Raw genomic sequence first — 26,223 nt, forward strand, 5'->3', positions numbered from 1 at the left:
TAACATAATAAATCGTAAAGCAACAAATATAGATAGTTCCAGCAGTGAATATAATTTAAAGGTCACTTTGGGGGGAACACCATACATAGTTAGATTACAGTTTCTCTGGTTAAGTGATCACAGAATAATCTGCAAACAAGTTCTTCAACCTATTTGATGACTAGTATACAAGTTCAGCAATGCTGATACAGTAAGTCAGAGCCAAGGTTTTAATATAATAATAAAACTAAGAGTTATCAAATGGTGGCTCAGAGGTTAAAGCGTTCGCCTGCAATGCGGGAGACTTGGGTTCATTCCCTGGGTCGGGAAGATTCCCTGGAGAAGGAAATGGCAACCCACTCCAGTATTCTTGCCTGGAGAATCCCATGGACAGAGGAGCCTGGTGGGCTACAGTTAAAGAGCATGGAATAACAATAGAACACATTATGGATCTGAGAGTTTTAGATACTGGAAAGCTTTGTGAAGTCTGAGACTTTCTCAAAATGTGATAGCACTTTCAGTTCAGTTCAGTTCAGTGGCTCAGTCGTGTCCAACTCTTTGCGACCTCATGAACTGCAGCACGCCAGGCCTCCCTGTCCATCACCAACTCCTGGAGTCTACTCAAACTCATGTCCATTGAGTCTGTGATGCCATCTAACCATCACATCCTCTGTTGTCCCCTTCTCCTCCCGCATTCAATCTTTCCCAACATCAGGGTCTTTTCAAATGAGTCAGCTCTTCACATTAGGTGGCCAAAATATTGGAGTTTCAGCTTCAACATCAGTCCTTCCAATGAACACCCAGGACTGATTTCCTTTACGATGGACTGGTTGGATCTCCTTGCAGTCCAAGGGACTCTCAAGAGTCTTCTCCAACACCACAGTTCAAAAGCATCAATTCTTCTGTGCTCAGCTTTCTTCATAGTCCAACTCTCACATCCATACATGACTAGCGGAAAAACCATCGCCTTGATTAGACCAGACCTTTGTTGACAATGTCTCTGATTTTTAATATGCTGTCTAAGTTGGTCATAACTTCTCTTCCAAGGAGTAAGTGTCTTTTAATTTTATTGCTACAGTACCATCTGCAGTGATTTTGGAGCCCCCCAAAATAAAGTCACCCACTATTTCCCCATCTATTTGCCATGAGGTGATGGGACCAGATGCCATGATCTTAGTTTTCTGAATGTTGGGCTTTAAGCCAACTTTTTTACTCTCCTCTTTCACTCTCATCGAGAGGCTGTTTAGTTCTTCTTTACCTTCTGCCATAAGGATGCTGTCATCTGCATATCTGAGGTTATTGATATTTCTCCTGGCAATCTTGATTCCAGCTTGTGCTTCCTCCAGCCCAGTGTTTCTCATGATGTACTCTGCATATAAGTTAAATAAGCAGGGTGACAATATACAGCCTTGATGTACTCCTTTTCCTATTTGGAACCAGTCTGTTGTTCCATGTCCAGTTCTAACTGTTGCTTCCTGACCTGCATACAGGTTTCTCAGGGGGTAGGTCTGTGCCTGCCTGTACCACCTGGTCTGGTATTCCCATCTCTTGAAGAATTTTCCACAGTTTATTGTGATCCACACAGTCAAAGGCTTTGGCATAGTCAATAAAGCAGAAATAGATGCTTTTCTGGAACTCTCTTGCTTTTTCGATGATCCAGTGGATGTTGGTAATTTGATCTCTGGTTCCTCTGTCTTTTCTAAAACCAGCTTGAACATCTGGAAGTTCACGGTTCAAGTACTGTTGAAGCCTGGCTTGGAGAATTTTGAACATTACTTTGCTAGCGTGTGAGATGAGTGCAATTGTGTGGTAGTTTAAGCATTCTTTGGCATTGCCTTTCTTTGGGATTGGAATGAAAACTGGTCTTTTCCAGTCCTGTGACCACTGCTGATCTTCCAAATTTGCTGGCATATTGAGTGCAGCACTTTCACAGCATCATCTTTTAGGATTTGAAATAGCTCAACTGGAATTCCATCACCTCCACTAGCTTTGTTCGTAGTGATACTTCCTAAGGCCCACTTGACTTCACATTCCAGGATGTCTGGCTCTAGGTGAGTGATCATACCATCGTGATAACCTGGATCATGAAGATCTTTTTTGTATAGTTCTTCTGTGTATTCTTGCCACCTCTTCTTAGTATCTTCTGCTTCTGTTAGGTTCATAAAATTTCTGTCCTTTATTGAGCACTTTGGAAACTATATATTTTAAAAGTGTAAGACATTATCATTTCTATTTTTATACTCTGAATTTATATGCATGTTTGTGTTAGTTATATGATTTTCAAATGAAGAGATACACTTAAAACTTTACTGGCCAAGAAATCCTTTAATTCAGCTCTACAAAATAGAAGGGACAAAGAAATCCTTTAATTTGAAGCAGATTCATCTATGAGAAATTTTATTAAATTAGACTTGAGGCGAAGAAAGGCACATATGATAAATGACTTCAGGCCTAAATGCAATTTCAATCCATTGTAAAAAAAACTCATTCAAAACCAAAAGCTCTCAAACGTCAGTACATATTACCATTATTGGAGAAAAATAAATAACAGATCACTGGGCTCTGCTCCCCCATTTCTGGCTTAGACTTGGGATGGGGCCCAAGAACTTGCATTCCAACAAATTCCCAGGAAAGCTGGATGTTGCTGCTGTGGGAAGCCTGTTTGAAAACCACTGCTTTAAACCAGTAAAATCACTGGTTGGAATGATAATAACTGTTTAGCAACCATCACTTGTAGCAGGTTTAAGACATTATATACTAACTTTTAAATTTCCCTTTAAAAACTCACGTTTATATAGAAGCTTTAGGATTAAAATAATCATCTGAGCTGGAGATAATATTGATAAAGAGAATTACCCAGAGTCAGTTCTTCTCTGCTGTTCTTAGCAAGCATAACAGCATGCTCTGAAACTTCCGCTGCTTCTCTCTGAACAAGCTGACGTAAACAAGCCAGCACTGCTCGTCTCAGTAGCAAATAGGGACTACAAAGATTCACCTGAAAAATACCATTTGGGAAGTAAAGGAACCAAAATCCTTGGTGACGTTCAAAAAGTCCAACAGATTACTCACTGAACCCCTCCTTATTTATTAGATATACAGAGATTTCTTCAACTCTCTTAGCATGTATTTTTTACTAAATAACTTAGAAATAGCTTAAGGAGTAATACATGTACTTATTATGCATTACTCATAAACAAACCCAAGCAAAAGTCTCTTGACATTGTTAGAATACATAAAATGTATATGAGTAAAACAGTTTTGAGAGACAAAGGGATACCATTGAGAAAGAATTTATTTGCAGCTTGTATATACTACTGTATATACAAGTGCTCATGGAACCATATACTGTTACGTTTTATGAATCTCCAAGTATAAGTTTATATAAATCTGTATGAGCACTGTAGCATAGTGATTAAAATGAAGGCTCTAGAGTCAATCTGTCTCAGTTTGAGTCCTATATCCATGCCTTACTAGCTGTGTAACCTTAGGCAAGTTATTTAAATTCTCTGTGCCTTAGCTTCCTCATTTGTTATATGAAAATAGCACTAGCCCTATCTCCCAGGGCTGCTATAAAGTCAACACAAAGAAACATGCTTAGCACAGTACCTGGCATATAGGAAGCATGCTCGATACACGTTAGCTAGTATTAAAGCAGCCTGCAGATGCCATAGAGAGTAAGTAAACGCATTTTCAAATAAAGGCAGAAAGTCTTAACTCAGAAAACATATTCACTAAAAGTGCTCTCTAGAGACAGCAAATGTTTATAGATAGCAAATTTTTTCATGCATATCTACTTATATGTGGATATACATATATGTACACAGATATCTAAATATCTTCATGATAGAGAATATTTCTGCTCGAATGACAGACTCAATACATATTCTTTTTACTGAGAAGTATTTAAACAATGTAAATCTCAATAAGTTACATCTACCGAGGGTAAATGATAATATGAATGGTGATACACCTTAAATGAGTAATGAAAACAAGTCAAAGGTGATTTCATAAGTAGGATAAAGCCTAGAGATTTTCTTTTTTTTTTTTTTTTTTTTTTTTTTTAGAGATTTTCAAATTTACTTCATTCCAACTATGAAAATAAAGACCAGTTTGGTGTGGCTTATGACAATAAATGTCTTCAATAGTGATCTTCCAAGTAGCATTTGAGAAATAATGGCATAATTCTTATAAGTGCCTTTAGATATGGTTTATGTGGGAAAGACAGGAGTGAAGTAGGTGAGCTTGCCGAAAAGAGAAGAGGCAAACTTCTGTGAAAGAGTAGGTAGTGGCAGGTGGTTTCTGACACATGACCTATGCAAAGAGAGCTAAATCCTTAATTTTATCATGAGTTAAAAGACAAGGTTTGTAAATATATCATCAGTGAAATATATGGATGAGATCTGCTTTATAAATATGTTCTATTATACCCTCAAGTACATGTCATGAACAGTGGGAAGACAGGAATGTCATTCACAAAGTGTCAAGGTTATGTCATTCTAGTTATGTTTAAGAACTCTGCTGTTAGAAACTGGTACACAGGATAACAGAGAAGTTAAAATGTAAAAAGATTAAGTTTATTCGTGCCCAAGATTACAGCTGTATTTAACAATAGCAAAGAAGCACTCTAAACACAATTTTAAAGAAAAGTTAATGAATCTACTAGCTATATTAACTGGAGCACATACAAGCATATAATACAAGGCAGGTGCAGCATTTATTCAGGCTGGTCATACAATCTTTTAGCAAAAGCATGCTCAAAAGTATTCTTTACTTTTTCGGTAGAAAAAATATTAAAGACTGTCACACAAAACAAAATGGGATGCTTAATATCTCCATGTCATTCTCCAGCATTTATATTGGGAAGAGGAACAGAGTAGATTAAGGCAAACAATCAAGCAGGCAAAATACAGAAATTAAAATCAAACTATAAGTACAATTCTGAAATGAATATATCAAAATGATGCAAAATTAAGTGCAAAGAGTGAGTGCACCAGCTGGAGAAGGTTAGGGAAGATTTGTTTACATTGGTATTAAATAAACACCATGTAACATGCTACACACATTGGACTTTGCATTAACGGTTAGCTTAAACAGAGAGATGCAGAGGAAAACAAGAACATCTACAACCAAAGAGGCTGGGGCGGGGGGGGACACAAAGAAATAGCACTGCAAACCTCAAATAAAGTTAGGAATCGAGGGTCAGGGACCTACCAACACAGAATTATCCAACAAGATCTCCTGCACAAAAACAAATGACAGACTGGTCATGACAAAAACCAAAAGATAAACACTAGGATGACTCTGACAACAGTCAGCTAAGCATTAAAATATACATGTTGATAGAGCTATCATTCAAATTGGCTTAGCTTCAGCTTTAAAAATATGCCATAAATACTTCCTTTTCCAACTTAAAACATGAGTTGAACTAAGATTTTAAAAACAGTCAACTCAAGCTATAAAGATATACAAAAATACAGTAATTTTAAAATGCACATTTGTGTAATTAGGTTTTCCTTTGGAATCTTTCATCAAGCCTTAGTAACAAAACCAGATCAAGTAGACATAAGTATGAAAGGAGTGATCTGGATTACCTTCACATGAACAGGTGTCCCATAAGAGACAAAGTTAATCATTTACCTCATTACAAGTTAATCATAGATTTTTTTACTCTTAGAAGCCAAGTTTTAAAACTGAGTAGTCAGAATTGCAAGTGTAGCTAAGGCCAAGTTCAGAATGGAAGTTAAATAGCATGCAGTTAGAAGAAAATCCTTTATAGTAAGATTCTTTCCTAATGATTAAATGTATTCTGAATATTCAGAGAGTTTCAGTTAATATGAGAACACATCATGCTAAATAATTAATTTCTATGAAGAAAAGAAAACCTGAACATAAAGTTGTTAATAGGAAAGCAGAAGCAATTTTCTTATTATAGGGCATACTTTAACATATAATAAATTTAGGATAAAAGTTTTACTAATCAAAATTTTAAGTTACAAAATTAACACACTATAGTGACAGCAATTTTTTAATTTAATTTCTATATTTAAAAAATCATTTTATAGCTGAAGTATTATGAGTAACATGAATAAGATTTGTAATTGTTACTTCTGATTTTCTCAGTGGCTCTAAATGTACCTAAAAGAAAAAATCTGAGAACAGTCTCTATTCTTTGCATATAACCTCCACAGTCTGGGAAAATAAAAGAGTAATGAATGCGATCAGCATTAATTCATCAGGAATTAGTAGTTGTGCTCTTTATTTCTCAATGCTAAGTCACTTCAGTCATGTCCGACTCTGTGCGACCCCATAGATAGCAGCCCGCCAGGCTCCCCCGTCCCTGGGATTCTCCAGGCAAGAATACTGGAGTGGGTTGCCATTTCCTTCTCCATTATTTCTCAATAAACTCTACTTAATGAACGAATTCATGTATTAAAGAAGAAATCTTAAATGGTTATTAATGGAAATTTTCTACTATGATTCAAGAAGAAAAAAATGGTAGTATTGATATATTTAAATGGAGAGCAGAAAGTTAGGTCAACTTGCAGAGGAGTGGGTTATCTTTCAATAATTAGTACTGGCAATGGTTCTTTGAATATAAAGAGCGATATTCCTGGGAAAAGTTGCTGAATGATAAAGGTAAAATTCTTTTCCAGGAGGTAGGTGCTATATTCTCTAATACAAGTTTAATGCAGACAGAAACCAAAGTTTCTATCAGGAAAGTTAGTCATCTTCTCTCCTTAAGAGTCTTAGATAATTATGACTATGAAAATCAATGTGAAGATAAATAAAATTCTATATCTAAGTTATGTTAAGAAAATAAAAACAACTACAATTTACCGAGTGGTTATTAAGTGCCGAGGACACATGCCTTTACAGGTCGCATCTTGTGTAACCCTTGTGTTTTACAGACAGGCTGGGGGAGGTTATGGGACACCCCTAAGGCCACAGAGCTAGGAGGGGGCAGAGTTAAGAGGTATACCAAGTCAACATGAAATAACGAAAAGAGGACTGGAGAAGGAGTTCAGAAAGCTGGTGTTAGACTTAAGGCTACTAATACCTAGATAATACCTTGGTCAAAATATTTCATTTTTTGCTCTTTATATTTTTATTGAGAAGGTTGATTTTAATAAAGTTTGAGGTTCTTTCAAGGTCTGAAATGCTGCATATTTTGTCTCAATTTTGAAAATGAAAGGTCTTGTCCACAGTGATGATTCTCAACTATCATGTTACTAAGGGGAGGGTGCTGTGAACATCACAGGGGCAGAAAAAGTTGGAAATCAATGGTCTTAAGTTTTAACTCCAACTGTAACTTTTTCAGGCAAGTCCAGCTAGAAACTGGTGATGCTCACAGTAAATATTAAAACCACTGATGATCATGAACCACCTAATCAGAACTTTTTATTAATCACCTTCACCTTCTATGTTCATTAGACTCAATGTTAGAACCCAGATTGAAGCATATGCTGCTAGAATATTCAGGAAAAATATTTCATCTGGGATTAAAATAAACTTCATATGTAATAGTTTGGAAAAGAGCAAAAAGAAGTAGGGAAAAAACTGCTATTACCATATAAATATTTCCACATCCCACAGCATTTAGACAGTACCTGGGATGTTAGCACTCAGTATATCTTTGCTGATTAATGAATCAATATTCCAGATACTAAGTTTAACATTAACGGAAGGAAAAGTGAATAAATATATGAGCAGTTTAAGATATGATTATATGAAGTTACCCCGCACCCTCCCAAAATAAGACTAAAATTGAGGGAAAATAGCTATTGTATATGATCTAGAGATTAACTGAAATAAATTTAAATTTCCAATAAAAGAAACTAAGGACATATGCAATTTTATACTTACACAGAGACAGCTGACCAGGCTAGACAAGTTGACATGTCGTGGAGCAAACATATGAAGCTGCTGAAGGCAAGAGATGGCCTGAGCTTGGACAAGGCAGTCTGGGTTATCTTGCATCACTGCACAACCCAACAGACAAGAACTTCTTAGGGTAGAAACAGAAGTGCTGTTACCTAAGATGAAAGCAGAAAGCTTTTAATTGGCCTATAAAATCACTACCCTTGAAACACATATTACTGGGCTTAAAATTTCTTTTTTCTCCTCTAATTTTAAACTCGAGGTTCTGTGAAGTAAATTTCTTCTACAGAAGGAGAGATAATCCAGGTTAAAAGTTTTTAGATAATGTTAGTTATTTTTAGTCTGAAAGGTTTATGGCAACACAAATAATTAGGCAAAGAAGAACATAAGACTGCAGTTTACATCAAATTTTCATGGAAAGTAGAGTTAGAAATTGCTAATAATAACCCTGCTTATATTAGCTGAAGGTTGCTTTTATATATTAAAATCATGTATTTTGCATTTGAATAGATGAGAATAACTGAGTTTTGAGGCTTAGCCATTCATATCTTATAAGAGATAAGAGGTTTTTAAACTATTCCATTTTATGTTTGTCATTTAACTTGTTAAGGGAAGTATTTTTAAGACATTATCTTTCTAAATATGGTCCTCATCTTTTCAAAGTTAGAGAAATCAGACTGATTGGCATTTATTTTAACAAAATATAGTGAACACTTACTATGTGTCAATTACAGGGGTTTTGCAACTCTTATTTGATAGAAGAGGAAACTAAAGCTTAGAGACTTAAGAATTTTCCCAAAATCATCCAATTAACTAATGGTTAGTGAAGCTTAAATTTCTATTTTTTTTTTCTATTATGTCATCACTCAGAAGTCAGTCTTCCCAAGATTATTCTCAATATTCTGCCCATATTTTTGAAAAGAACATTCTGCTAAACTTCACTTTACTGAGAAGTGTTTGAGTAAATGAGAGGAACTGTTTTCATTTTTATGCATATATTTTAATGTAAAATATCACAAAAACAGCCATGCATACCTTGTAGCTCTGGACCCAATGTAGTAATAAGGGCATTCAAAGAGCGACCTAGACTTTGGTGAACTTCAGCATGAGTAGGAGGCACATTTAACAGCAACATTATAATAAGAGAAAGGGTTGGTTCTGCATGTGTATAATAGAGTGGGCCGGCAGAATCAATTATCAATGAGAGAGAATGCAGTGCCCAGGTCTGTGAAGACAGAGAAAAACAGTTAAAAATGTTATAGCAGCATTAAGAAACACAAAACACTACGAACTGTTCTTTTATTGAAATGAGTGATAAAGTAGTATCACAGTCAAGTGTGTGTTATTACTAACTTTGAGAGAGAAACAAGGAACTTCAGGAATTGAAGAAAAAAATTTAAATATCAGTAAAAAAACAACTGAGAAACAAATGTCCAATTCAGAATGGCATACATAGGGGCTTCCCAGATGGCGCTAGTGGTGAAGAATCTGACTGCCAATGCAGGAGACATAAGAGATGAGGGTTCGATCCCTGGGTCAGGAAGATCCCCTGAAGGAGGGCATGGCAACCCACTTCAGTATTCATGTCTGGAAAATCCCATGGACAGAGGAACCTGGAGGGCTACAGTCAATAGCGTCACAAAGAGTCGGACACAACTGAAGTGACTTAGCTAGCATGCACACATATGGATATATCTCAGAACTGAGAATTCCAGGATCATATTTGGTTCTTTAGCTAACGGCTTGAACTAAATCTAGTGTGTTGAAAACTGTTTACTGTTTAATCTATACAGAGAATGAAAATTCAAATTTTCAAAAGATTCAACAATATCTCAACTACATGAAATAATACAAATCTCTCAGAACACAATATTGAAGAAAGCCAAACATAAAAAAGTATGTACTGTATGGTTCCATTGACATAAAGTATAAAAGCAGACAAAACTAATAATCACTGATAATCAGTGAAGTTGGATGGTGAGTTTAATAGGTTCCTTACAGCATGTTCTCTACTTTTATGTATGCTTGAACTTCCTATAACAAGAAGTATCTAAAACGTTCTCCCTTTAGGAAATCAACTAAGAAAGTTTCACGCCTGTTATCAACAAATATGTAAGAAAAACTTATAGTATTTTAAAATGGTACAAAGATGAGCTCCCATTAGGTGAGAAATGGCAGCAATCAAGAAGAGTCAGACTGATGACACTGGATGTCACAGAAAGAAAAATCTAAATTAATCAACAAAAGAGACTCAATAGAAAAGGAGTCTGTTCAGAACAGGCTTTTTGAAGGGGGAGAGGAGAAATATAATAAATAGAAGCAAAAAGTACTGTATTAAAGGAATGAAGAAAGGATGGAATACCTTATAAATCAACTCAAGTAAAAGAAGATGTGAAAAATAGTCCTAGTAATATGGTAATTCAAAGAATGACACCCATGTTAGATACTGAAGTTTGACAAGGTGCTGGTTAAACTGGATCTTACAATACTAAAAAATGTGGATTGTAAGACAGGAATAGAAAGAGAGAAGAGCAATAGGAAAAACCCGAGCACAGATATGAGAATGCCATGTGGGAGGAAAGCAAGAAGATCATCTTAGGAGAAGATCAGTACTTTGGGTTAATAAACCAAGAAAGCTTCTGGGTCAGCTGATGGGACTTCAATGAGGAGTTGATTGAAGAAGCAATAAGCAGTATCCCCAGATTTTTGGTTGGGAAGTGGCAAGATGAAAATTTTCCAGGCAAACACTTCTGGCTTCATATCTAGGTAGAATTGTAAAGAACCTAAAAATAAAGTGACCAGGTAGGAGGCTACTATAGTAATTAGGGTCACAAATGGGGGACAGAGATATAATAAGGGGACCAGAAGAGCAAGAAGCACAACAATCATTCAAGATGTGATTAAGATCTCAGGAGAATGCTGACTGGCAGAAATTAATAAGTTATGTATAATAATATGGTAAAGTGGTTAAGAACATGAGTTTAAAGTCCATGACTTATGTTCTTCACCTGACTCCATGATATATTAGTGGTTCTAAGTGTGAGCAAGTTACTTAGGTTCCATAAGCCTCAGTTTTCTTTCTATATAATGGGAATATACATCCTAGATAACTATGAAGATTAAATACATTAACATGTTTAGAAAAATGTAATACAATGCCTGGTGCCTGTTAAGTTCCACAAAATAGTAGATGTTATTTTAAGAGAGAAGGCAGATCCATTTTCAGAAAATGATATTGAATTTGACTTTAGATACTGAGTACGAAGTAAAGATAATGATATATGAATTTTAAAAATCCACTGAGGTTAACAATGGTTTTGATTTTATTATTTAGCAAGAATTATTATACAAATTAGTAATGGTCAATACAACATAATATGCACTATCTACAAATCAAGAATTTCAAGGAAGGTATCACATGGGGTACTCACCTGCACATCAGGTGAGGTGCTGTCCTGAGACAAAGTATAAAGGATCCCAACACAAGAGTTCAAATGTTGAGAACTTATTCCTCCTAAGTACCTATGTAGGGATCCCAAAGCCAATGAGTGTCCTGTTCTGGTAACCGCATCCCTTGCTGATTTCAGTCTGTGATTATGGAAAAAAAATAAATGATAATTACTGAAATAAACCAATGCATGCACAGTCATTTAGGGAAACCTTTTATATGAAGAGCTACAAAATTCAGAAATGTATTTATAGTTCACTGATACAAAAAATTCTGAAATAACTTGAAAGGTATCTTGAAAAGAGAACTATTTTAAATAAAAATGTCTTCACACATGTGCTGCAAATACTGAGGCCCACACACTCTAGAACCCATGCTCTGCAACAAGAGAAGCCACTGCAATGAGAAAACCACACATCACGTCTACAGAGTAGCCCCCGCTTGCCACAGCTAGAGAAAGCCCACACACAGCAACGAAGATCCAGCACAGCCAAGAAAAAATAAATTTAAAAAATTTTAGATGTTGTCACATTATTAATAATTTAAATATAAACAATTTCAATGTCTTTCAGAAATACACACTAAATTGATATGGCATGCGTTATTACTTTATCATTAAGTTATCTTTTAAAAACTCTCATTGCGGAGATACTAATTCCATATAGAGTTCCAGCTCAAGAACTTTGATTTAAAAATTAAAATATAGTAAGAGAACTCATTATTCATCAGGAGTTTTCATTGTATTCTAGTTTACACGCTTTATATTTGGCCCTTTAATCCTCTCAGGAATCGTAAGATTCGTACTATTATCAATTCCTTTTTACAAATGAGGAAATCAAAATGACTGAGTCATTTTGGTCAAAGAACTCTTACAAAGTAACCAACTATTAAATGGAAGGGTTGGGATTTGAACCAAGTTAGCAGTCTGACAAGAGATGTAGAGTTCATAACCAAATCAAGACATATTCAGGAGACTAGAAGGTCAAAGTGCCTTCTGCATTACTACCACGTCTACCAACTTTATATACACATATAACTAATATAACCATTAGCATTTGCAGTTGTTTTATTTTTTCATACTACTTTCATATTTATTTTCTCATTCACCTTAACATTCTTAGCAGGCAGGGCATCATTAATAAACTTCTATTTGAAATAGAGAAAAACTGGTTAACAGGATTAAGCAACCAGCCCATGGTTACAAAGCTGGTAGGAATGAACATATAGTTTATGTTTCCTGATCTGCAGCCTTTTTTCTTTTCAGTAGATTGTTTTACTACCTATCACCGACATATTATATGATGAAACTCCCTAAGTTTCTTACTCCCAGAGTCTACTGGTGGCCTATCACATCACTCATATAGACACTGATCTTTCTCATGTAAAAACAAAAACCAAAGTAAAAATATTAATAATAGTTTTATGTTCCAAGATAAGCAGTCCAAGGCAGTGGGGGTGGGGGCGGGTTCCACTTTAATCCTAACCCTAATCCTAGTTGATGCTTTTGAAATGTGGTGTTGGAGAAGATTCTTCAGAGTCCCTTGGACTGCAAGGAGGTCAAAGCAGTCAATCCTAAAGGAAATCAACCCTGAATACTCATTGGAAGAACTGATGCTGAAGCTGAAGCTTCAATACTTTGGCCACCTGATGTGAAGAGTTGAATCATTAGAAAAGACCCAAACGCTGGGAAAAATTGAAGGCAAGAGAAGGGGATGACATAGGACGAGATGGATGGATGGCATCTCCGACTCTATGAACAACAGTCTGAGCAAGCTCGGGGATACAGTGAAGGACAGGGAAGTCTGGTGTGCTGCAGTCCATGGGGTCACAAAGAGTCGGACATGACTGAGCGACTGAACAACAACAAAATACACCTTTCTCAGTTTTTTAAAGTTATAATCAGAAGTTTCATAAGTTCCAACCAACTATACACAGTTTTGACACATATCTCATGAATACTAAGTAAGAAATTCACTTACTTGTCAAAGCTAACTTGAGCTAATGCAGCAGTAAAAACTCCATCATCAACTACTTGGGCTAATCTAGCCCATGCTTCTGCAGCTGCACATCTCAAGAGGGGGTTGGGACTTTCTAAGGCTCCCATCACCAGTGCAAGGACAGGTCTTCTCACTTCTTCTGGACCCAAATGTCCCTTAGAGCCAGCCACATACTGAAATATGTAAAAAACAATCCAAACTTACAACTGTAGTAAATTCACTTATCCAGTTTGGAATGTATATTCTGGTTAACAAAATATGTTCATAGTCGGTGACTACTACTTAAAAAAAAAATCAAAACACCAGAAATACACACTGAACATACAAATATAATTTAATTTTTCTCACAAAGTACTTTAGAATTTTAAGCCTCCAGGGAAACAAAATGGTGAGCAATTATCACTACTACATTTGTGTTCAAAGAACATTAATAGGGATTTCCATAAAATAAATGACCAATGAAGCCTATTTAGAAACAGAAAGTCACAAATGAGACAATGAGCCAGATTTGGTCCATAGGCCATAATCTGCCAATCCTAGGTCTGCGATATTAGGCTTGGTAGGTTTAAGCATGTTTCTAAAATAGTATTATAGGTTTGACTTCTGACCAACAAGTTTTATATGGAGAAAAAGTAAAAGGGGAATTACAAATCCTGAAACATCAAGAAAAATTTAAAAACACCTTCCCTCGACCTACTTAGTTGGCCACATATTATGGGAAAAAAAGAAAACCAAGTAAACGGGAATTAAAAAAAAAAAACAGAATTACCTTCAAGAAACTAGAAACTGCAGAAACGACATGTAGCTGAACTACTTGTTGACGGGCTCCTTTTGTATGCTTTATACTGTCCAAAAGCTGTTCCAGCACAAGAAGCCTAAAATCAGAAACAAGATTTAAAGATAAATTAAGCCAAAGGGCAGTATTAAGTATTCACTACTAATCTGTTTGGTTGCATTTTATTGGAGCTACTAAAATGAGATAGACAGTTGTCAAATAAACGGAAGCCTTCTGGGAAATGAAAATATATTATAATCAATGCAAAACTATTTTGACTATGTGCCATAACACTGAGGGAGGTACATATTTTGTAAAAAATAAATAACATGTATCACTTAATGTAGATTTACCTGGGCAAATTTGGCTATTTCAGCAACTATTTTCTAAAAAAGGGTATTTTTAAAAGTTACCTGCATCAACATTTTTGTTCTTAGTAACAGGACTTATTGGATTCAAATACATTGCTTCATTTTAAAGGCATCATGGAGTTCAGTTAATGAGAAGAAGCACAACCTTTTGAACCCCAACTATACCTTAAACATGTACATGGGGATCATACTATATATAACATAGTTTTTACACTTGCTTTTCTCATTAACATTACCACTTTATCACTTTTCAAATCATGTTTATTCTTAGATAATTTTCAGGAAGCCACATTTTACTATACACATTCTACAGTTTATTCAACCATTCTACTAGTGCAGAGTAATATTCTTATTTTCACAATTCTACAATTCCACCTATAATGAATGTGCATATCACTTTTGGTCTGGGGTTGACTGTGCTCGTTAGGTTTTAATGTATTAAAAAACAATGTGAGTTGTTATTCATGTTCTCATAACACAGGAGTTTTTAAATCCATTTGATGAGATTAAAGATATGTTAACCATGAAATAAATCACCCCCCTTTCTCCCCACCAATTATTCTGTTTATAAACATTGCTTCAGAGCTCTGAATTTCCTTTCTCTCCTTCTCTCCCTTTAAATCAAGAAGTAAAATAATATTTAAGTTTAGTTTTTTAGTCGTGAACATTTCGATGGCAGTCAGAGACCTTATAATATTCTAGCTTCATCTCTCCAGTGTCTGGGTTTGGCGTGTAGTCGGCAGTCAGATGTGCTCACTGAACAATCATAAAGGACGGGTGCACCCAGGGAGTGAAACAGGCATGACTGGCTGAAGATGGCATGTGGGTATACTTTTACTCAACTCTACTGCACTTCCAAGAATATTTCTAAAGCCCTTAACTAAATCTCTATCATTCTGTTGAGCCCAAAAGGCCCAAACACAGTTCTGCTCCAAAGGATAATTCTGTTATCAAAACAGAATAGATATGGAACTTACATTTTTTTAAATAAACCCAGTTGTGGAAGAAGTTAAGTTAGGCAAAAAGGAAGGTACGCGAGGTTACACTATATGACTTTAGGACAACAATATACATATAATCAATTCAGAGAATAAACATAGTGAATCACTAAAAATTTAGGGAAAATCATAGTAACTCTTAAGTAGTCTATTTATTTAAATATTTATTTCCTATTTTAAGGTTAATTCAGTTCATCACAATAAATAAAAACCAGAAAAGCACAGGAAAGAAAAATAAAATTCACCCCAAATCCCACCATTTAGAAAGCCTTCTTTTGACATCTTTGGTCTAGTCTCTCCAGATATATGGATCATTTTTAAAAAATTGGTTTCACAGTGTACATACTTTGTTAGTAACTTTTTTATTTCCCTAAACATTAATCCCACCTTATTAACTATTGTACTGAAATAATTTTATTTTTCTCTTTTTTTAGCTTGACCTCCTGTGATTTTGTTTCTAATTCAAGTGTAACTGATGTAGAACATTGTGTAAGTCACAAGTATGTGATATAGTGATTCACAATTTTTAAAGATTATATTCCATTTATAGCTATTTTAAAACAGCTATATTCCCTACATTGTACAGTGTATTCTTGAAGCTTATTTCACACATGACAGTTTGTGCCCCTCAGTTTTGTACCCCACGTTGCTCTCCCCCGCCCCCTCTCCGCTCCCCACTGGTAACCACTAGTTTTATTCTCTGCATCTGTGTGTCTGCTTCTCTTTCGTTGTATTAACTAGTTTGTTGTATTTTTCCGATTACACACATTCTGAAATAACTTAAAATTGCAATTAGAATTAATTAACTAATTCTCTAGTTTGGAATATTGAGGCCATTTCTAGTTTTTATTATAAATAAACACAATAAATGTATCATATAAAAATTTTCTGTTTTCCAAGACCATATTTAAGTCACTTTACTTCAAGAAAATATTTATAACCAAATTGCCTTGCAGGAAGAAAAATTAAGGGTAACTATATGGTCAGGCTTATGAATTTAAAACCTAAAACATCATTATTTTGGACCATATCATAGTCACCTATTATAATGAAACTGTGTCATGTTGAAAGTACTAAAAATTACTTAAGATTAGAGCTTGAGAATTTTGTTATATTGTAATAAAATCTGACCTGTACTATTTTCTTGCCCACGTTCATAGGCCAAAGACCCTAAATGAGACTACCAGAGCCCAAAGTTTTTTCTCCATCCTTTATTCCCATATTCTGACACAGATCACAAGAAAACATTCTGACTCTTCAGGAAGATGGAGATGATCACTTTTTAGTAAAACTGAATTTGTATTCCTAAGTAGTATCAATTATATAATTATTAGTTCATATTAATATAATTAATAAAATTAGCTGGTGCTGAGGCTAAAGCTCCAATACTTTGGTCACCTGATATGAAGAACTGACTCATTTGAAAAGACACTGATGCTGGTAAAGACTGAAGGCAGGGGGAAAAGGGGACGACAGAAAATGAGATGGTTGAATGGCATCACCGACTCAATGGGCATGAGTCTGAGCAAGCTCCAGGAGTTGGTGGTGGACAGAAAAGCCTGGCGTGCTCCAGTCCATGGGGTTACAAAGAGTTGGACACGACTGAGAGACTGAGCTGAACTGATTAGTTCAGAACAAAGTTAGATAATAAAACTTTTGACACTGGATGAAATGAAAACATACAAGTAATTAAGTAAACAGGAAAGACATAAATATTGAAAATGCTGATTTACCTTTCTTATACATTCAGAGAGAGGGTGTATAATGGGGAAAATTTTTACACTGAGAGCTATAACTACGCTTTTCCTCTTTCTCCATCAATTTACACTCTATGTTACTTCATAGCATTTTTAGAACTGTTCTCTGCATGCCAGAATCACCTAAGGTGTTTAAAAAATTTTAATGTCCAATATAGTATGCATACCATTACTATTAAATCAGAACCTACATTTTTAAAAGTTTTAAAAAATTATTCAAATGACTGCAATGTACAGTCAAGGTACTTAATTCAGATGAATTAAGTAATTCATTCTTTGTAATTAGGTACAAAATATATTGGTAAGTAACCACAAATAACACATGTATAAGATCAGTAAAAATTTCTTCTCGGTATAAAATATCTTGATATTGCAGAGCTTTCAACATTTTAGTGCTTTAAAATTATCAATGCAGTTTTCTTAGTTTTAGAATCCTACAGTCAAAATAGTCAATGATTTAAAGATAATTTAATTTCTAAGTGCATAAATAAAGTAGTAAAAACCCATTTCTAATTTTAGGATAACCTCATGTTATGAGTTTCTTTTAAAGTGTTTAAACACAAAGATAACCACAAAAACAACAAAACACTTGAAAACACTCACCTGCTGAATACAGGTACTTTAAGACCTTTCTTTTCTAGAGATGCAAATCTATGGGCCAGAGAAGGGTCTGCCTTGTAAACAAGTAACATCTCTGGGATAAGAGGACACTAGAAGCTCAACTTTGCTACCTCTGTTTCTCTGTGGTGCTCTAAGGGCATCCACTGGAGATTGCTAATAGTTGCTAAATGTAGGATCCTGCCAGACCACGTCCTTTAAAACTCTCAAAACTACCGCCTACTATTTTTATTCCCTTAAACTTCAAAGAGAATATGCTTTGCTTTACCAGGTTGCAACATATTCATTGAGACAAGCAAAACCTCTCCTCCCCTGAATATTCATTCTATATGTTATTTTTATCCAGGTGGGATAAAAAGAAATGTGGCACATTTTAAAGTTCAATAAACTGTAAAAAACAGAAATAAGAAACCATTTCCTTGAAACTATAACTGGGCAATAAATCTGGGTAAAATCAAAAAGAAAATCACCTTCTCTAGGAGAGCAATAAAACCAGTTTTTTAAAAGGAAAGCTTGTAAGAAGTATGCTTTTTTCCCCATTTTTTATCTGAGACCTATTAAGAGCTTAACAGAGTCTTTGAAGAACATGCTTAATTTAAATCTTTCACCCACAAGGCTGCAGTTACTGCTGTATTAATCCAAATTAAGTATTTTAAATTAATTGTATGCACTATGTAATAATACAGTCACAGACTAGTTCAGATCTTCTCTCCATCAGTAATTCTTTAAAAATTCCAGACCACTGTGATTTTCCTCTCATCTTTTAGTGCTACAGCATTCATTTATAATTTAGTCACATATTGTTTTAGTATAACCATAACTTTATAGTTATAGTATACAGTGAACTATAGGCTACAAATTTCAAATCATCTTTTGAAATTAATCTCAAAATATGCACATACCATATGATATTGAATAAGTACTATTATCAGTTAAAACAGAACAACATGAAGTTATTAAAAATCAACATAAATGTTATTTGTTTTCTATCCACTGAAAGTAGACTTTCCAAAAGCCTGTTTCTGAAATGTGTTGCTGACAAGACTCAAATATTTCTGTGATTCTTCATCAAAGAGACCAAGGTAAATTCCTTACCTAATTGGTATTCTCTGGAAGACATAACCGATAAAATTATATAAAAGCTATGATCTAGCATTGTTGCTGGTCAAGCATAAAAGAAACAAAGAGAATGAACATGAATGAATGAGGATAGTTAATATTTTGCAAATTGTTAACCAGCACAGTCTATGGGAGAGATTCAGTTCCCATTCAGTATCTCTGATAAAAACAGAATTTCCTGGATACTAGACATGAGTAGTGGTTTTTGATCCTCAAGAAAGATATTACCCTATTACCTTCAATGAGAAATCATTAGCAGTCTTTATAATTTTTAAAAACCAAAGTTCATTTCAAGAGAAGTGAATCCACCAAATTGAAGACTAATCTATTTTAATCTAATTTTTGAAATCCACTAAACTGAGGACTAAGCCTGGAACCTACAGTATGAGATCTTGTCTATTCAGACAACCAGTGTTTCCTTTTGCAACACTGGCTCATAAATCACTGTTTTTGTGTCACTGAGTTTTATATTCGTATTTTCAACTAGATGAGAAGTTAATACAGAAAAAGCATTGCATCTACGATGGTGCCTAGCAGTTTTCAGTTTAATCTAATCACTGACTTCATTACTTCTCATTAAATATTTAGCCAACTGAATAATTAAACAAGAGCCTTTAATCTCACCTTCACCTGTCATCTATAAGAAGTCTTTTATATTAATGAGAACTCTGACAGCCTCCTTTTTACCACTGTATTACGCATTCACTGAACAAATTACCAAACCTAAAACACATTTCAGGATGAGTGAACCTCTGAAGATGGTTTACCTTTGGGCTTCTCCCACATGAGCACACACAACTCCAAACAGTTTGACTGCAGAGCTAGTAACTGACAGAGTTGGCGGTAAGGGCTTAGGCACCGAATCTCCCTCTACATCTTTCTCGTAAATAGAGTAAGGATCATACTCGAGACTTCCACAAGCAATACCACTACCAAGCAGGAGCTAAAAGAAAAAAAAAATTGCATATAAGGTTTTAAAACAACTATTTAGGACTTCCTTGCGGTCCAGTGGTTGGCACTCTGTGCCCTGGTTGGGTAAGTAGGATCCCATTTGCTGTGCAGTGCGGCCAATTAAAAAAAAAAAAACACAACAAAGACCAATTAAACCACTGTTCATAAGTTGAATCAATCCAAGAGTTACTGAAAAATGACCATACCTGTTCTTCAATAAATCTATGGTCAGTCTCTTGTAGCAAAGGACTTAATATTAGAAGATCATCTTGATGACAGAGGGGTGGGAGTAAAAATGTGGATGCTGCCACCTGTATATCGAGGGCAGTCAGGTCGGCAGTCAGCTCCTTGAGGATGGCACTGAGGTTTCCTATCAAGTCACAGAAAAAGAGCAATTAGCAATTTAGCAATAGCAGTTAACAGGTCTGAGAATGGGGTTTAAAGAGCCCAGGTTGAACTTTAATCTACATTATCAGCTAACTTTAATCTATCACAGCCTATTTAATCTGTTCTCCTCCCTGAGAAATGCCCTACCTATGAAAAGCTCAACTATGTGTTGCTGATCACAAGGATAAGAACAGACATCTCAATGTATGTGTGTATGTATACTTTATACACTAAATAAATACTACTACCATCATTTTAAATAAAATGACATGGAGCATAAAAACAGAAAGAAAAAAGTAACAAAGGCAGACAACGCAGGCATAACATTAGCAGGATGGCACTCTAACTCCTCACCACCCCAGCAAATGACTGCCACTCATCCTAACCAGCGAGATTAATCTCGGTTCACCTATACTCTCAATTGACTATCTCATCACCCTCCACACTATTTTGGAGCAATCCCTGGAAAGCATATCACTTGCATTTATAAATATTTCATTGTGTATCATTAGAATTAAGGATGTTTTAAACAATTTCACCATCCCAATTTGATGTTTTAATGATTACTAAACAGGGACTTCCCTGTTGACAATCCTCCCTTTAAGAAGATATGAGACACAAGATACACACACGTTAACTAAAAAACAAAGGTAGGAAATACTAAGTTTCATAGAGGATGAAAAAAGAGCATAGCTATGTTTAGAGAAAGGAGAGATTATAAACAGGAATTGGGGACAGTGGACAAGGATCAATAAAAGCTTAATGAAGCAAGTAAGAGTTGCTTAAAGGAATGTCTGTTAGTTTAGTTACCAGTATGTGATACTCAAGACAATAATTCTGTTGGTTGCATAACATGCAAGCTATGTTGGTACTACAGCTAAATGTGAAAACAGTGGTATATCTCCATTTCTCATTTAAAGTAACTGCTGGCCGCCTAACTGTCCCTAAACAAAGTTCTTAAAGATGATTCAGTTTTAAAATGCAAATATGCTTCTCTTGTAGAAATACATTACTTTCTGATGCTAATGAGGAGCAATTTTCAGTGTGGAGAAAATTAAAATACTTAAATGGAGATCCATAATGAAACTAAGGAAATAAAAATTAGGAACCCAAGTTTTGTTCCATAAACTTAAGAAAATTAAGCAACTATTGTGACAAAATTCTGCTTTTGTTGGACAACCATGATGAAAAGTTTATATAAATTCTTTTCTTTTTCCAGCCATGCCAAGTGGTTTGTGGGATCTCAGTTCCCTGACCAGGGATAGAAACCAGGCTGCAGAGAAAGCCTGAAATCCTAACTACTAGGACACCAGGGAACTCCCCAAAAGGAATAGATTTGAAGCAATATTAACTTAATATGGTTAGTTGACAATTTAAAAATTTTTTTAAAATGCTCCCATTAGAGACCATTTTCAACTTTCACTTCTTGAAACAAGCATCTTAAATTATTCAGTAGTAGTAGCAATACATTTTCTTAAAACTGCATTTGAAATTTACAAGAAAGGATATAGAACTAATTGCAAAATAAGGGCAAGCTTTTTTTTTTTTTAACCAAATGCAGTATAAGTATTCTGAAGTCATCTTGAGCCCAATAAAAGCAAAACCTACATTATAAACTTTATAAAATAAATTATACCTTGGTATACCACTCAAGATTAAAGTGCTATCTGGACAGAGTTAAGAATAGAATGATGGAAGGCAATGTGTAGAACAGATATGCAGTCCAGAAGGAAAATAGAAATGGTCAAATTTCTAATTGACTTGCATTATATATTCTGTAGAAAACCCTGGAGTAGAATCAAGACTAATCTTTGTGACTCATTCTCTCTCACACACTGAAACTAGGGACATTTTTCTCAGAAGAAAGAAGATAGCAAGACATGAAACAGTCTTCTTTTTTAATGTATTTTATTTACTATAAATTGATGATTTCGAATTGGGGTGCTGGAGAAGACCGTTCAGAGTCCCTTGGACTACAAGGAGATCAAACCAATCAATCCTAAAGAAAATCAACCCTGAAGATTCATTGGAAGAACTGATGCTGAAGCTTCAATACTTTGGCCACCTGATGCAAAGAGCTGACTCACTGGAAAGACCCTGATGCTGGGAATGACTGAAAGCAAAAGAAGGGGGCAATAGAGGATGAGATGGTTAGATAGCATCACTGACTCAATGAACATGAACTTGAGCAGACTCTGAGAGAGAGTGAAGGACAGGGAAGCCTGGTGTGCTGCAGTCCATGGGATCCCAAAGAGTCTGACACAACTTAGCGACTGAACAACAACCATGTTTACTATAAAATGGTAAACACATGGGTTAAGACTGAACTCCCAAAACCTCCTGAACACAAAGCACGAAGTAACCGCCATATAATCCATTTGTTCAGGCACTGTATTAACCACAAATAGTAAAACATTTTGGTGTAAGGCACTTACCTTCATAGGTTTCAGGAGATAATAAAATCAACAATTCATAAAGCCTTTGTCTATAAACTACTGATGGTGTTTTCAAAGGACTTCCATATGTTTTTAGTATTGAAGACAGCCTTAAAGTAAAAGAAAAAGTATATGTCAAGTGTGTAAGTTATATAACAATGTATAAATATTCAACATATTGACATATAAAGATAAAATAGGTATTATATATAATAAGTGATCACTAATGCTTTTATTTACTAAAATTATTTAAAAAATTTTTTACTGTGGACCGTTTTTAAAGTCTTTATTGAATCTATTACAATACTGTTTCTGTTTTATCTTTTGCTTTTTGGCTGCAAGGCATGTGGGATTTTAGCTCCCTGTCCAAGGATCAAACTCACACCCCCCTGCACTGGAATGTGAGCCCTTAAGCAGTGAACCACCTCGGAAGTCCCTATTTATTTATTTTCTTATAATGTATGGTTTGAAGTTAAAAGAGCAATTACAAGTGTCAGATATGAAAACCATTTAGGTATCTTTTCTATCACACTTCATAAAACAATATATTCTGCTAAGATATCTAAGGTTGTTCCTATTTTGTCTATTGGCTGAAACTCTTACTAAACCCCTAAACTTACAACACTGCATTTGTGAAAACTAAATTCTATTATGCAGAAAAGGAACAGGCCAAGAAACAGGAGGCCCAAAGATCTAGAAAAAAATCCAAGTGTTTTATGTTAGAAAACTTCATCTGGAATGCACTCACCAAATAACAATGAATCATAAAAAAAATACACAGAATCATAAAATAAATTCACTTTTGATAAAGCACAAGCAGAGCCAATGTTTCCCCAAAAGTTCCAGTCATAAAATCTCTTATCACCTCCTCTTGTCACTCTCTTTCATTCACTTTCATGTATTCCTTTTTTAATCTTCTATTCATTCTCACTACTGGTATTAACATCATTTTATTGATGTTCACTCATCTAACAAATATTTATTAAAGGATTACTACTCTTTGCCTTGTGATCAAATGGAGTGAAGCTTTCATCTCCTGCAGCAATACAGAAATTCAATGGAATTACTTTTGCTGTGCCACTGGAATAAATTTCCTAGATGTTATGGAATGTGGTTTCCAGGTATTCTAAGAAATCCTGGTAACACTTATTCATGTGTGTTTGCTAGAAAAATACTGCATGATATTTCTTGTTTCTAAAAAAGAATTATATACATATTTTTCTTTTTTGAGAGAGAGAGACTATGATTGGTAGTCTTTTTTTAATAAAAGAATATTTATTTACTTATTGGCTGTGCTGGGTCTTCACTGCTGCTTGGGCTTTTCTCTACTTGCAGGACGTGGGCTTCTCACTGTGGTGGCTTCTCTTGTTGCAAAGCATGGGCTCTAGGGCGTGTGGGATTCAGCAGTTTTAGTTGCCAAGCTCTAGGGCACAGGCTCAATAATTGTGACACATGGGCTTAGTAACTCTGCAGCATGTGGGGATCTTCCCAATCAGGGATGGAACCCGAGTCCCCTGCATTGGCAGGGGTACTCTCTACCACTGAGCCATGAGGGAAGTGCAAATAATTATTTTTGACTTGTCATTTTATTTAAAAAAAAAAAAAAAAGAAAGTTGGTTCTGTTCATTATCTCTCACCTTAGTAAACAACATTTGTAAAACCTGGGTAGAAATTTTTAGTTATGGAAGTTAAAAACAAATCCACTGTATTTTTGTATTGCTCTAAAACAAGATGGGGGGATTATAGTTGATTACATGAAAAATATTTAAATTGTATTGGCAAGACGTTAAGAAATTACAATTTTTAAAAATCCTGCAGCATTCAGTTGGTTTAAATACAATAGAATTTAGTTCAGATGGTTGTTTGCATGTGTGTCCATTTACAGAAAATAAGATGAATACAACAAAGTAAGAATTTATTGCTAAGGGTTTTTACTACTAAAAGTAGGGCAGATTAGACTCTCTAAAGGGCCTTCCTCTATAAATACACTTTAGATTTTGGATAAAAGATAATTTGCATTGCTAGACTTGAAGAAAGACTTCCAAGGCCAACCCCACACTACCCCCCAAAATAAACGAACATAAAATGCTTGAAATAAAAAATGAGCTAAAATCAGAGTGAGAACACCAATACCAACACAAGAACCTGCAATTGAGCTTGTGCCCATGCACTGTAGGGCTGATAAATGAGCTCTCTCAAAGATAGTTTATCCCAAAGAAATCCCAAAGAAGGCCAATGCCAAAAAACGCTCAAACTACTACACAATTGCACTCATCTCACACGCTTGTAAAGTAATGCTCAAAATTCTCCAAGGCAGGCTTCAACAATACATGAACCACAAACTTCCAGATGTTCAAGCTGGTTTTAGAAAAGGCAGAGGAACTAGAGATCAAATTGCCAACATCCGCTGGATCATCGAAAAAGCAAGAGAGGTCCAGAAAAACATCTATTTCTGCTTTATTGACTATGCCAAAGTCTTTGACTGTGTGGATCACAATAAACTGTGGAGAATTCTTAAAGAGATGGGTATACCAGACCACCTGACCTGCCTCTTGAGAAATCTGTGTGCAGGTCAGGAAGCAACATTTAGAACTGGACATGGAACAAGACTGGTTCCAAATAGGAAAAGGAGTACGTCAAGGCTGTATATTGTCACCCTGCTTATTTAACTTTTATGCAGAGTATATCATGAGAAATGCTGGGCTGGATGCAGCACAAGCTGGAATCAAGACTGCCGGGAGAAATATCATTAACCTCAGATATGCAGATGACACCACCCTTACGGCAGAGAGTGAACAAGAACTTGATGAAAGTGAAAGAGGAGAGTGAAAAAGTTGGCTTAAAGCTCAACTTTCAGAAAACTAAGATTATGGTATCTGGTACCATCACTTCATAGCAAATAGATGAGTAAACAGTGGAAACTGTAGCTGACTTTATTTTTGGGGGGCTCCAGAATCACGGCAGATGGTGACTGCAGCCATAAAATTAAAAAACGCTTGCTCCTTGGAAGGAAAGTTATGACCAACTTAGCATGTTAAAAAGCAGAGACATTACTTTGCCAACAAAGGTCTGTCTAGTCAAGGCTATGGTTTTTTCAGTAGTCATGTATGGATGTGAGAGTTGGACTATAAAGAAAGCTGAGCACCAAAGAGTTGATGCTTTTGAACTGTGGTGTTGCAGAAGACTCTTGAGAGTCCCTTGGACAGCAGGGAGATCCAACCAGTCCATCCTAAAGGAGATCAGTCCTGAGTGTTCACTGGAAGGACTGATAGTGAAACTAAAACGTCAATACTTTGCACACCTGATGTGAAGAGCTGACTCATTTAAAAAGACCCTGATTCTGTGAAAGACTGAAGGGAGGAGGAGAAGGGGACAACAAAGGATAAGATGGTTGGATGGCATCACTGACTCAATGGACATGAGTTTGGGTAAACTCCGGGAGTTGGTGATGGACAGGGAGGCCTGGCGTGCTGCGATCCATGGCGCTGCAGAGTCGGACATGACTGAGCG

At 35.5% G+C, this 26,223-nt stretch overlaps 1 protein-coding gene and 1 long non-coding RNA gene across 5 annotated transcripts in view; one reads left to right on the forward strand and one right to left on the reverse strand.

Annotated features, from left to right (window-relative positions):
* LOC136146855 (uncharacterized) overlaps positions 1–22,705 on the forward strand; it is a 29,862-nt gene extending 7,157 nt beyond the window's left edge. The window contains exon 3 of the long non-coding RNA XR_010659086.1: positions 22,124–22,705. This is a non-coding gene — a long non-coding RNA (uncharacterized lncRNA). The remainder of the gene's footprint in view (positions 1–22,123) is intronic.
* The window catches only part of HEATR5A (HEAT repeat containing 5A), a 93,987-nt gene that overhangs the window by 26,813 nt on the left and 40,951 nt on the right, over positions 1–26,223 (reverse strand). For all 4 annotated transcript variants that reach the window (XM_065905842.1, XM_065905841.1, XM_065905838.1 and 1 more), the window contains exons 15-23: positions 22,714–22,823; positions 20,098–20,261; positions 19,708–19,883; positions 14,072–14,177; positions 13,285–13,475; positions 11,289–11,445; positions 8,893–9,082; positions 7,843–8,012; positions 2,836–2,974 (exon numbers count right to left, since the gene is read on the reverse strand). In XM_065905842.1, the coding sequence (XP_065761914.1) occupies positions 2,836–2,974; positions 7,843–8,012; positions 8,893–9,082; positions 11,289–11,445; positions 13,285–13,475; positions 14,072–14,177; positions 19,708–19,883; positions 20,098–20,261; positions 22,714–22,823 (1,403 nt within the window). The remainder of the gene's footprint in view (positions 1–2,835; positions 2,975–7,842; positions 8,013–8,892; positions 9,083–11,288; positions 11,446–13,284; positions 13,476–14,071; positions 14,178–19,707; positions 19,884–20,097; positions 20,262–22,713; positions 22,824–26,223) is intronic.

The sequence above is a fragment of the Muntiacus reevesi genome, chromosome 15, assembly GCF_963930625.1.
Source record: "Muntiacus reevesi chromosome 15, mMunRee1.1, whole genome shotgun sequence".
NCBI classification, from domain to species: domain Eukaryota; kingdom Metazoa; phylum Chordata; class Mammalia; order Artiodactyla; family Cervidae; genus Muntiacus; species Muntiacus reevesi.